We start from the raw sequence: 12,874 nt of genomic DNA, 5'->3' as shown, positions 1-12,874 counted from the left end.
ACTCGGGTGGAGTGGCTTGGGTGCAAAGGCAAAAGTTTACCGGTCCAGATTAAAGGAGGTTCTCTCTTTCTCTTTCTGCAGGGAACGGAAATAGTTTTCCAAGACTTTGTGCGCCCCGTATCCGACTGTCGGCGCTTTTCGCGAAAAGCGTCGCTTCCGGTTTCGAAATGCCATCCAAAGCGAATCTTCCATTCTGTCTTTTCTTCTACGGTGAACCCCTCCCCCTCCCCGCCCCCCACAACACACACACACATCATACGTGTGTCAGTATGCTGCCTCGCAATTGCCATAAGATGGGAAGGAAATTGTGACCCCTTGCATCCCCCCCATCATCCTCCTTCCACTTCGTTCCCACGATGGGTTTGAAAAGTTTCCGAATTTATGCCACTGTGGGCGAGGGATTTCAATTTTCCAATCCCAGCTCCGGCGCGCTCCGATACGGTTTTGGTTAAGTTTTCCGTACCAAGAAAATACCCACTTGCCCTCTCCCCCCCTCCCACCACTGCCGGAGGGCATAAGTCGGAACGGTGCGCTCGAAATAATAATGAACAAAAGGGCAGCACACATGAAGAAAATCACCACACCAAATCACGGCGGGAGCCCGGGAGGCGGAAAAACTGGGATTTAAAATAATCGTACAGACGCGGCAAAGCGCACCTCGCACATTAACACCCTTTGCCGGCACCCTTCGGGTATGGGATGTGCGTGTTTGTGTTGCCAAATCGGACTGCAAGGGGTTGGAGATTTATTAGTGCCCGCTTTTGAACAGGCCACGGTCCCAAAGCGGTAAAGTTTGAGGGGACGTAAAGTTTAAGGCGTCTGTTTCAAGAAGTGGCCAGAGTGGCGTGAGTGTTGGATCCTTCCAGAATGGGAGGTTTGAAGGCGCACATAAATCATTTATGACATATTTGAAGTGAGCAAAGGATGATAGGTTCATTAATTTCAATGAAAATCAATATATATTTTTATTACTGCTAGGCGCCCCTTTGGTTATTGGAAAATGTCCACTTTTTTGGGTAGAGTGCAAAAATCTATCTAGAAAATATGGTGTTGACGTCGATGAAGAAAAATGAAAACATCTTCAACTGTTAATAAATAATTTACGCCGGATAAACATCAATGAAGAAGTAACGAGAAACGCTCGAATATTCTGACAACTTTCATACAAAAGCGTATTTCAACACGCAACCCGATGAATACATGTAGATTTACTCATTGAAGTTACACTCACAATGTTTGTGATTTCAATGACCGATCTTGCTATCGGAGGAATGAAACGCTCTTCAGTGAATCTGGTAACGAAAATTAATAAATAGCTCCGTCTGTTGTTGAGGGTTTTCGAAATGTTTCATCTCCAAACGCTGCTAGTAGGGCGCGCGAAAGAACAAAACCGATCCAAACATGGTCCCATCAAGCGTTTCTCCAAGAGCCATGATGGTCCGACCGAAAGCTTTCGCACGGAACGATACAATTTTCCACCACAACGACAACTCGAGCTGGGTCTCGGCTCATACGATATTCTCTTTAAGGGCGAGTGGCGTTGTCAGCGATGGCAAATTGCATCGAATACCGGGAATCAGCCCGCTAGCGAGTGACATCGACAGAATGCAACCGAGCAGTTGGTTCGATAATGGATTCCTCGCATGTTATGGGACGCCGGGAATGTCGATATGGAGTCGAAACGGGGACGCAACATGATGCGCTGTGGTATGGTTTAGGGATGTTTTATTTTTCTTCGGCTTCCTTTTTTCCCTCTTGCACACTTGACGTACGTGACTCGCAGCGGCGAGCAGCGGAAGGTGGTACGGTACGATGGAAATGGTCACTATTGCCCATCGAACGAGCTGCATGTGTCAATTAACGCTCTTGAAATGGATAGTGTCATCGATTTCGTTTGTACATCGTTTTATTTGTGTCTTTTCGATGGTGAAACATGTTGGAGTGCCAGCGATATCCTTTGGAAGTTCAATGAACTTTTACTTTCCCTCCAGCAATAGGATATCTCAGACAGATATAAATCAAACTTTTAGCAATACGTACGTTAGAAGAATTTTAATAAAGGCTTATTTTACAACTTATACAACATCAAAAATAGATCTTTTTTACTGCATCAAACTGGTTCATATTATTCCTTGCAGTAACTACATACAAACTTGCATTTTCAGCTATCTTTTATGTAACGCTCGCAATAGTAATCTACCTCTCCTTCCTACCAGCTACTTGTGTCCTAAACGTCACGTAACGTCAACCACAGTACTGGAGTCGGGTTCCATTTTCCAGCCATTGCCTTCTCCCATAACTCGTCCGCTCCGCAAAATGTCAATTCGTGTCACCGTTCGGGCCCATTCCGTACGTGCGCTTGTCGTGCAGCAGAGATGAAGTAGCTGTACGATTTGTCTCAGTTGAAATTAAGGGCATCGCATCGGTAAGGATAGAGATCACGACCAAGGCCGGGGGACACGAACCAACCCGCATAGTAGAAGGACGAAGCAGCATTGTGCAACGTCCCTTTGTCGGAAGGCTGTTCCGTTCCCGTCGCAAACGGGATAACGCCAATGGTAACATGCCATGGGAGACACGAACAGACACGTGGCGGAATGGCTGTCAGTGTGCATTTCTTTTCGTAAAACGATACACATGACAACAGCATGCAGTAAATGCAGCTCGAATCCACCCTAAGTGAAACGTTACATAACCCATGTCATTGAGAATGATTAGGAAAGGTAGGTAGACAATCAGAAAATGTGTTCATTTCGACGAGAATAAGAAAATACGCGTTTATCGTTAGTGAAACTCATGAATCTATAAATTTTGAAACGATTTTATATTAAAGACTAAAGATGAGAGCATGTTTTTCGGAGCTGAAAAATCAATGAATGATCATGATCAAGGTAAAGAATACGCTTTCTCCCAGTATCACATGCAAAAACATAACTACACTATGCTGATCCAAAGTATCATGGTATGTAGACGGCATTACGAAGCCATTATTATCCCGGTTTCATTTTCTTCAAAGCCGCCAAATTGTTGCTCCACAGCCGAAACGCCCGATGGAGTTGTTCAAAGGATCCTCGACGTAATGGACGGGGATATCTTTTACCATTTCGGTTCAAAAGTAAATTTCCATTCAATGGAGAGGAAGAAAAGGGCACCATAAAGCACGATACAGCACCACCACCCGGTGGAAATGCTTTGATACCACAAGCATTGCACGATATTGGTTGAACAAGGCAGAGAGCGCGGTAGTCGGGCCACATAATTGTAATTTATATTTCGCCAAGAACAAGAGCGGGAAAACAATCTTCCGATCCGTAATGGTTTGAAAAGCGGCTCCAACGCCGGTGGAATGCGAGGCGAGTGTTTTGCGGGAACGCGGGCGAACACATGAAGGGAAAAATTTACTTCCCAATAGACCTTCATTGACGTGAAGTTGATTTTTCGATCCCACCATCGGCCAAACCCCTGTGGGTAGTAGATGAAGTGCAAAAGTAACCTTTTTCCACCTGGCCACCTGGCAAACTTCTGCCGTTTCTGCCCCGCGGCATAACAGGGAATAAAAATTCGCTCTTTGTCAGCAGCTGGGAAATGGGGTGGTGGGAAAACAAAAGTTTTGCTTCAACTTTTGCACCAACGTTTATTGCACGTGATCCCCGGGAAAAGACTTTCCTAGACGCCGTGGGCGCGGGATGGTGATTTTTGCCCGGAAAATTCATTTAATTTTATATCCTCGTTTAGCGGTCGCCGTCGAATGTCTAGCGGGAAACACTTTGTGCTTTTGGACGGGTGGGTTGGTCTGTTCCACCCTTGGCTGACGGATGGAAAGAAATGTTACACCTGGTTTGCAGTTACTGGTGGTTTTTGTTCTTAGCTTTTGAAGCATTGGACTCTTTAACAGTTTGGAGGTAGATTCTCCGAACGGCTTTCTTTTGAAGTGTTAAAACTTTTATGAAAATTACGCCAGATGTACTTTGGCAAATTAGTTGGAGTTTGGTAACATTCCTTTAAACATTGAGCTGAAGCTAATTATTTTGCCGAATTTGACCAATTTAATATTTTATTTCAATTAAAGAAGATCTTCCACCGAGATAACCAGTATCATGCTATCGCCATTTTCGAAAAGCAAACTTGAAAACCATCTAATTTTCGGTAAGGCATCGGAGATGTAGTAGATTGCAAAAAAGTAAATATCAAAAAACTTTCCGTCGATTTTCCACCATCATTACGCACCAACTTTTGCATCCAACGGTGGTGGGAAAATAATTTCGAAACTCTCGCCAGATGGCATACTTTTCCGGCCAATGAATGGCACCAATCGTAGCGGGATCGTGAATTCGCGCGAACAGTACACGTCTGAAGTGTTCCAAAATACCCTGCTCCCCGCCTGCTCGAGCTCGCTTAAACCCTGGATCCAATAACGGATAGCACCACTCGCTGCAGAAGTTTACCGCCCGCGAGTGAAGTAATGAAGAGGACACTGCAAATAGAAGGCGAAGAATAAAAAGTTCCCTTCGTCGAGGAAAACGAGCGCGGGCGTGCATCCTGGCTGATAAAACGCGACGGGAAGAGGTGCAGCCAGGACGCGAAATGGAAGCGAAATCTGACGGTTTTTATTGCCCTGCTACCGGCAACTTTTAATTTCAATCGGTGAAAAGTTTCGCCGGCGCGATTCGCATTCCCGAGCAAAGTTGACGTCAGAGAAAAAAGAAAACATGACAGGCAGAAACTCCCACTGATACGATCATGCCAGCTGATTAAAGTTTACTTGACAAAGCTTTTGCCATACAAAAGGACTTGAAAGGCCGTCAAAAGCTTCTTGTAATTCAAAGGATAGATAAACAAATTGTATGTATGGTAAATTAAGTATTTGAGTACGACATCTTTTGATAAATGGACAGGATTTATAAAAATAGTCAATAACCTTATAATTGAAAAAAGGTAACGGTTGTCCTAAGGAAAACAGTTCCGTTGCATTCCTTCTCGTTCATAAGATTAATGAAAACCAACGTAAGAGAATGTGAGAAAATGTTGAATGGTGTTAATTTGATGCGATTCTTACTTCTGCTCCCGTTTCACGACGTTACTAGCGACGCATTTTATTAAGGTAGTTCAAATGACAACCACCGGATAGTACAGCACCTTGACTTTGGCCATCGCTAGAAGCTTTTCCACTTTCGTGGATCAGGTTCATTAAAACAGAACGAAACGTTGGCACGGAATTCCGGAATTCGATATCACTAGACCGTGTCGCGTGCCACTGCGAAGCTGATATTCGTCCAGACGACAAAGAATTTCCTTTTTCGTTCCGTACGCCTCAGGGAAGGAAGTTTTGCGTAGAAGAGGAAAAACATAAACATACTACGAGAGCTATTCTTTCAGGCGCAACATGCATGATATATTGACGAATAATGTGAACGGATCTTATAGGGCACCAAAAAAATTGTTCACGGAAAAAGTGTGTCAGGTAGGACAAAGATGAGATAATGAATAAATTTCTGAAAATGCAAAACGTGTAGCTAACAAATATAAAATTGGAAACATTCAATAGTTTTCATCGATTAATTTATCAAATATGACTCTGCATCAATTCGGTTCCGATAAACTTACCTTCTTCACACCGCGGTCCAGTTTTTCCAAAGGCACACAAACAGTGCATGGGTGCAATCGTTGACCCTTCCATCCCATTGAAGCACGTTCCTTCGGGACCACATTCAAGAGTACACGGTAGGCTGAAACATAAAACAAGAAAAATATTTTAATAACATTATTATGCCCCTCTCGTGATCGAAACCCCGAAACGAGCGTTTAATTGTGCCCTACTAAAGAGATAGTCTAAAGGGTGGCACTAACGAAGGATAAATCAAGTGCAAATGAAGAGAATAGCAATGAAGTAACAGATGTGATTTATTTACATTCCACGCCGGTTTTTTTGGCTCATTGCCGTCACTAGAAAGCCGGGTTTACGCACACGCCTTAATCATCTCACGCTAATGAAACCGAGAACGTCATCGAATTGACACAAATTGGGCCGCGCCAAATGACGGCAATGGATCGCCCGAAGAATTCCTCTCGCCATTACTAAGCGGAAGCTCGACGCGCAAATGGAAACGGAACGCCTAACAGCCGCCTAGGCTGCTCGAAAGCCACCGCGAGGGTCTTTGCGTCAAATCCAACATCAAGAATAATGCCGAGAAGAGTGGCGCGAATGGAACCTGATAATCATGTGTATATCTTAAATATAATCTTGATTCCTAATGTTTCGACCGTTTCCGCAGCTACAGATTGTTCGTGGAATTAAAAGAAAACTGATGCTTTTGAAGGTGATCCTTAGGTGATTAGTTTTTTGTGACGTAAGGAGAGCGTTCGGTTTTTGATATATAAATGATTCGGTTATTTAAAAATAAAATCATATCACTCTCACTTTTAGCATCATACTTCATACCATTCGAGTGTTTATTTTAATGAGGTATCGATATTCAATTATTCGCTTTGCGCTACCCGTATCCAAAAGAAAAACATGCCACTTATACCGCCTTATACGTTATACCTTATACCGGTGTAATTCGATCCTGCTTAATGAATTCATTAAATTATGCACCCGAAAAATGCCTCCTATCAAAACACTACGTCATTACAATGGCTTCTAATTTACACTCGGAAACAAAAACCCTCCCCGAACAATGGCAAACCCAACCCATTCTTGGCGGCGTGATGAAAGTGCGTTACAAATGCAAATCATGCACCAAACCTAAGCCCTTCTTACCTTATCGCCGCCCCTCCCGAAACACGCTGCGTTGCATTATCTTGGCGCACGGCCTGAGCGAAATCATTGGCCTCGGCATCACCACCCATCGCCTCCGGAGGTAATTTTCCGCCGGCCCGCTCGCCCTTCTCCGCGTTCTCCTCCAGTGAACCGGCGAGCAGCGGCAGAGCTCTGATTTCCGGTGCATCATCGGCGTCATCATCATCATCGTCCACATCATCGCCGCTCGGTGCTTTCGCCAATCTCGCTACAGCTGCTGCTGCAGATGACACTGTCGTTTCCGGTACCACCTCGTCATGCCGCTGCCGGCGCTGGGAGTGTAATAATGATATGCCACTGATTTCCATATCACTCGTGGCCGGTGGCATATTGCTTCTGCTGCCAGCGTCATTAGCACCGGTGCCAACTCTTCCCTCGGTTGTTGTGTTGTATTTTCGCCGTTCGCTCCCCGAGGACGACTTCTTCTTTTCCTGCTGCAGTTGCTGCTGCTGATCGTGTCGCTTACTACCGCCACCAGCTCCACCTCCGAAGGCAGTCACCAACGCGGGGCCATCGTTTTGGATGGATTTTTCCGCCCGGCTCGCCTTTCCGTCACGGTTGCGCCGCGCCGGTGCCGGCTTGGAGTTATGATTGGCTTTTCTTCGCGCCAGCTCATCGCCCGTGTCGATGCTGTTCGGTCGAGCCTTCCGGTTGCCACCGGTGTCCCCGGCAGCGGACGCAACCAGATGCAGGCCACCGGTGCCACCCTTACCGCCATCATTATCGCCATCGTCTTCGTCATCGTCGCTGTCGAACGATTTCATCGATATGTGCAGATCGGATATGTCGAGTTTGGCGCTGAACGACGCACCGCGCTGATAAAGGACGTCCTCCTCGCCGTTGGATGCGTTATCGTCGCTGGAGGTAGAATTAATTTCTGTCAGCAAAAGAAAGAGAAGAAAGAGCTCGTTAGCTAAAAGTGAAAAGGATGCGAAGGTGATTCAAGCTGATTGCTTTTCCACAATCTCAACCATCCCCAGGAACTTATACCCCTTAAGAAATGAGAACACACTTAGTTCTTTGTTTAGCATGATAGATCATCTGCTTCAATATTGGGGAATGTTGACGAAAATTCGTCAGCAGCAAATCACACTCTTGCAGAGTACAAACATCGTTGACGCACATGCGGCTTCATACAAACAATATAAGGAAATTTATAAAATACATAGTTTTGATGGTACGATTTGTGATATGTACGATGTCAACCTATCGACTGAGCTTAAAGCTCTGCTTAGCTTCTGTTTCTTAGCCAGTCATTTATTAAATTCATTACATTTTACCCATAAATATTCAGTCAAATAAGACTAATATGCGTATTACCATTCAATTCGACAATTTTAAAAGATAGATCGTAGATTCAAATATCCTCAAATACTTGACTAGATTCAGCCTTCATTAGCATCGAACCTGTCACCGGTTGGGTCCCGCGAACTCGCTGCTTCCGTTATGAAACCTGGTGCATTCGTCGAGAGCTACGTATACTTTTCCCGCACGATTCTCATTACGGCAATCAATCGCACGTGTACAGACGGCCTTGCGTTTCAACGCAGCAGAAGGTAGCGATCGAAGACAAATGTTAGTGTTTGCCAATTACTCAATTACAGTGCGATTTTGCGCAACTTTCGACGACGTCTCATCACGGATGCAAATGTTTGAACTGTCGATGAGCCGATAATTTGGCAAAAAATTTGAATAATTTTCATAATAAGCCAACACGTCGTTTGTTCTCATTTGGTTAAGAGGAGGTATAAATCTAAAGATATATAAAAATAATGAGGGAAAGATAAAGTCACTTCAAAACCTTTATGAGTAGAAATGATTACATTTGACCCAACGTATCAAATGAGAGAAAAGGAACGATGCTTTTCCATCACCAAAGCGCTGAAACTAATTAACTAACTCATATTGGGTGCGTTGAAACTTTGAAGGTAACCAACGCATTTTCCTCAATTTCGCTGGTGAGCATAATTATGCGAAATGAAGTGAATCCGGGTTAAAATTTCAATGATGCATTTACAAGCAGCCATCAACCTTTTAGCATTGGCTTGTCGCCTTACTCGCCACGCCTTCGGGAAGCAATGTAACCGAAACCGGAACGTTTCGGGCTTAGATGTTTTGATGCATAATTAGTTTTCTTCTGCTCATTTACAATGGCACGATGGCGGGTTGGAGCGTCGTCGTAAAATTGCTTCGTTCGTTCGAGCTGCTTATCAATTAACTGTCGGGTGTATAATTAGTGACCGGTGTGCACGTTGTGGAAAAGTGAGTGTTGAATGATTATCGTGCTATAATGCATTAAAGGGTTTCTCCACGCTCGTTAGACAGCTTGCTCGGAAGCTTTTTTGGTCAATGTGCAATGTATGGTCTTGATCATTGGTTGCGGTTGATAGAAAAATAAATAAATAAATAAAAATGCGTGCTATACAAAATTTGAACCTACGTTTGAAAAATCACGGAAGAATTCATTAAAACCGAAAGAAAAAAAACCGTCTTAGGCTATGGGTATTGACATGGTACTTAAACATTCTACATCGTTACCGGTTCTTTGATATAATACTGGATTATTAACCTACCAAATTGGTCTCTTAATCACTTTAATTTTCCTCCATTCTTTGTTTTAATCCATCCAATAAATAGCAATTCAATCAAATAAGCTCAGCTATTATGATTAATTGACCTTACAACAAATATCACTGACCTGTACAACATCCCAGTGCATTACCAAAACTGAAAAATCAATAGGAGAAAACTTTGCAAAATTTTGGATGCAAACGAATGATGACGAAAGAACAGTTTTGTGTCAAGGTTACGGTGACCGTGTACGTAAGGTGTTAAAAACGGATGTCACTCATGCATATAGATGGAAACATTGGGATGTGGATGAAGAACCTGTTCAGCGAAACAGGAAATGGGATTGGATGAACCTAACACCGAATGGGAGATTCGCAGGGAAGGTTCAACGCGCTCATTTGTAAACGGTCCATTGGATAGAGACAACATGTGAAAAGTCAGCGTACCTGTAAAGCCAAGGCTGGTTGATGTGTGCGTGTACCGTCTACCAGAGTGACGCGAACCCCTCATCATCCTATCGTAAGTCATATCGTGTGAATCTTTGTCTTTGGCAGAGACGCGACCAACAGACGCGCGTGGCGTGTGCAGGCTCCATCTTCACTCGGAGGCCCGCGAGTACTTTACATCCGCGATGAGCCGTCAGTCGCGCCACAGAGTGCTCAGCGAACAGATCATCGGCGCTCAAGCTTAAGAGTAACGTGCAACGGTTTCAAGTGATTTTCACACAATGGAAGGCGAAGTGCCCTACTTCACAAACGCAGACGAAGGCTACGTGCCGGCCAAGCTGGCTGAGCGCAGCTCCAAGGCGCAACCATTGAAGTTGTTGCAGTTCGTGGTGCGCCATGTGATTCCGGACACGCTGCACTTCCTTCTGCAGCTGATCCCACTGATTGTGCAGGCAGTGGTCGGGTTGGTGTTGCCGGCAAAAAAGAAGTCGATCCGCGGTCAAACGGCTCTAGTGACCGGCGGTGCGAACGGTCTCGGTCGGGCGCTTTGCCTTCGACTAGCTCGCGAAGGCTGCCATGTGGCCGTCGTCGACATCGATCTGCCGGGTGCGCAGAGGACGGCGGCGGATGTGCGCCAGCTTGGCGTGAAGTCGGAAGCGTTCCTGGCGGACATCGCCAGCAGCGAGGAGGTGGACCGGTTGCGGGTTGCAGTCGAGACCAAGCTAGGCCCCGTCGACGTGCTGGTCAATAATGCTGGTCTGCTGGCGGTACTGTCGCTCAGCGGAGGCAACGCCGCCGACCTCGAGCGGATTATCAACGTGAACCTGCTTTCGCATTTTTGGGTAAGCTTTTCGATGCGAGTTGGTTTCCGTGTTCCATGGGAATAAGTGTTTGCATTCCCCTAAAAACAAAGTTTTCTTTTTGTGTGCGTTGTATGTATCATTTCAGTTGTGTTTATAAAGTATTGCACCAAACAAGTTGTGTGCGAATACGTTCAAATTTCAATGTTATTACAATTTTTATGTAAAATTACAAGCATGTCAAAACTTATCATACATTTTTTCGCCAAGTTGAATTGTTTATTTCTGTGTTGTCGCAATTAATAATTCTCATATCGACATAATGAAATAATGATTATATTGTATATTAATGAAAAGTGAGAAGGTTCCTTATTAAATACCCAAAAATGCATGAAGAAATATTTGAGTAGGCAAAAACAAATCGCACAAATCAGCAGAAAGAAGTAAATCTTCAAAAAAAAGTTCACTGGGTGTTTTTTTTATAGACTACACTGAGTTTAAAATAAAATGAAAATGATAGTATTTTCCAACCCACAATTCAAATTAAATCAAACCGCAGAAATTTCTTGTTGTTGAACGTGGGAAAGGGTCTGAAAATGTGTTCAACAGCGTTGGACTAATTCAATTATCCACACTAATACGACGTATGTCCGGCATGTGAAAGTCAATAAACCAGCACAGCACCTCGCGCATCTACCGGTATTAGCTGTTCGCTAATCAGTTTGCCTTGTACAACACCTTACCTCGATTTCGATACGCTGATTCAACTGAACATACGGGCGTGGAAAAGATGCAAAAACGAAACACACTGAAAATGTTAAACGAGTGTAGGTACGCTCGTTAAAAAAAAAACGATGTAAACTACGGGGTTTGTACATCAAAAAAGTTGTATAAGAAAATTAGTATTATCCTCCAAGATATTTCTGCAGACATAAGGTGATTATGCAACTATTAACAAGTGAAAACTATGTACAAACAATGATAATATCGTTACGTACGGAAGTGAAATGTGAATATTTGTAAATAACATGGTGAGCATTAGTACTGTTTCTTTATTTTGTACTCATTTTGACTAACCTGCATCACAACTTGCTTGAAACTAACCTGGGGTTTATAAAACATAGCTTAATATTCATCTTATCTCAGAACTAATGACGGCATCATTTATGATTCCAGTGAAAGATAATTGCAATCGATTACCATGCTTCATTTCACTCCCATTCAGACAATTCGCTCATTTTTACCCGGCATGACCGATCGACACCGTGGACACATCGTGGGGATTGCTTCGATAGCGGGTAAGAAACGCGGGTTACCCTTCAGCATAAGGCCCATTAATGCCCTTGCTCTTGTTGCAGCCTACTTTCCGGTGGGACGCTTCATTCCATACACCGTGACTAAGTATGCCGTCCGCGCACTAATGGAGGCGCTAAACAGCGAGCTTCGGATGGACGGACTTGACCACGAGCTGCACACAACCTGCGTCTATCCGTCGTTGATAGCCACGCGCCAACAGTTTATGGAGATGTTGGACAGTTTAAAGTACGCGCGGAAGGGCGTTTTAAGATCGGAATAGTTCTTATATCCAGTTCTTTTTGTAGCTTCCTCAAGCGGTTCTATGTGTTCACACCGGAGCAGGTTGCCGAGCAGATTGTCACCGGCGTCCTGGCCAACAAGCGGGAAGTGTTCGTGCCAAACATTTTGGCTCTATTTTGCAAGCAGTTCGAGTATGATCCACGTGCCTTCCGATAGGATGCTGCGAGGTGATCGTGAAGCTATGAATTATCATGTATTATTTTCATCCCCTTCGCAGATGTCTACCGTCTGGCCTGCGGCACTTGCTGGTGCGCTGCGTAATGCGAGGGAAAATACCGAAGCTAATGTCGGCCCAAGAAAATGGCTCCAAACAACCTTGAAGGCGTCAATGATGGCGCTCCATGAGCTACTCTTTCCCTCACGCTGGGTGACCGGCGCATACATCTTTACCACAATTACCTGAAGCGAGCCAAACGGTCCAACCCAAAGCAGAACCCAAAGCATGTTTGCGCAACAACCATCCCAAGTGATCCAAACTCCAAAGATGTTCAATGCCGACGTTGGCCAATAAAGACAAAATTGAATGTGTTTTCAACCCCTCGAACGTAGCGCTATTTATTGACTTTCGATTGTGCAATCCGGTGCCCCACCTGCGGCAAAGCGCTGACCCACACGAATGGACTCCTAACAAATTTGTTGCCAGTAACAGATCGGTACACGCT

The 12,874-nt window shown here is 44.4% G+C and overlaps 2 protein-coding genes across 2 annotated transcripts in view; one reads left to right on the top strand and one right to left on the bottom strand.

Annotated features, from left to right (window-relative positions):
- Positions 1-12,874, bottom strand: part of LOC131294149 (uncharacterized) — a 97,106-nt gene that overhangs the window by 35,981 nt on the left and 48,251 nt on the right. The window contains exons 3-4 of the mRNA XM_058322195.1: positions 6,761-7,676; positions 5,605-5,726 (exon numbers count right to left, since the gene is read on the bottom strand). Coding sequence (XP_058178178.1) covers positions 5,605-5,726; positions 6,761-7,676 — 1,038 coding nt within the window. The remainder of the gene's footprint in view (positions 1-5,604; positions 5,727-6,760; positions 7,677-12,874) is intronic.
- LOC131284042 (uncharacterized oxidoreductase YoxD-like) lies at positions 10,098-12,532 on the top strand. Its single transcript, XM_058312900.1, has 5 exons — positions 10,098-10,658; positions 11,842-11,914; positions 11,975-12,158; positions 12,218-12,343; positions 12,430-12,532. Exons 1-5 carry the CDS (start codon positions 10,098-10,100, stop codon positions 12,530-12,532), a joined length of 1,047 nt encoding a protein of 348 aa, XP_058168883.1.

Source organism: Anopheles ziemanni, chromosome 2, assembly GCF_943734765.1.
Source record: "Anopheles ziemanni chromosome 2, idAnoZiCoDA_A2_x.2, whole genome shotgun sequence".
Classification (NCBI taxonomy): domain Eukaryota; kingdom Metazoa; phylum Arthropoda; class Insecta; order Diptera; family Culicidae; genus Anopheles; species Anopheles ziemanni.
Note: the sequence above shows the minus strand (reverse complement) of the source record. Positions and strands in the feature narration are given on the sequence as shown.

What these genes read in the sequence shown, in the direction of transcription:
- LOC131284042 (XM_058312900.1), top strand. Translation starts at nt 10,098, where the DNA reads ATGGAAGGCGAAGTGCCCTACTTCACAAACGCAGACGAAGGCTACGTG. An exon ending in ACCTGCTTTCGCATTTTTGG is followed by an intron (nt 10,659 to 11,841) that starts GTAAGCTTTTCG and finishes ACTCCCATTCAG; the next exon opens with ACAATTCGCTCATTTTTACC. An exon ending in GGGGATTGCTTCGATAGCGG is followed by an intron (nt 11,915 to 11,974) that starts GTAAGAAACGCG and finishes CTCTTGTTGCAG; the next exon opens with CCTACTTTCCGGTGGGACGC.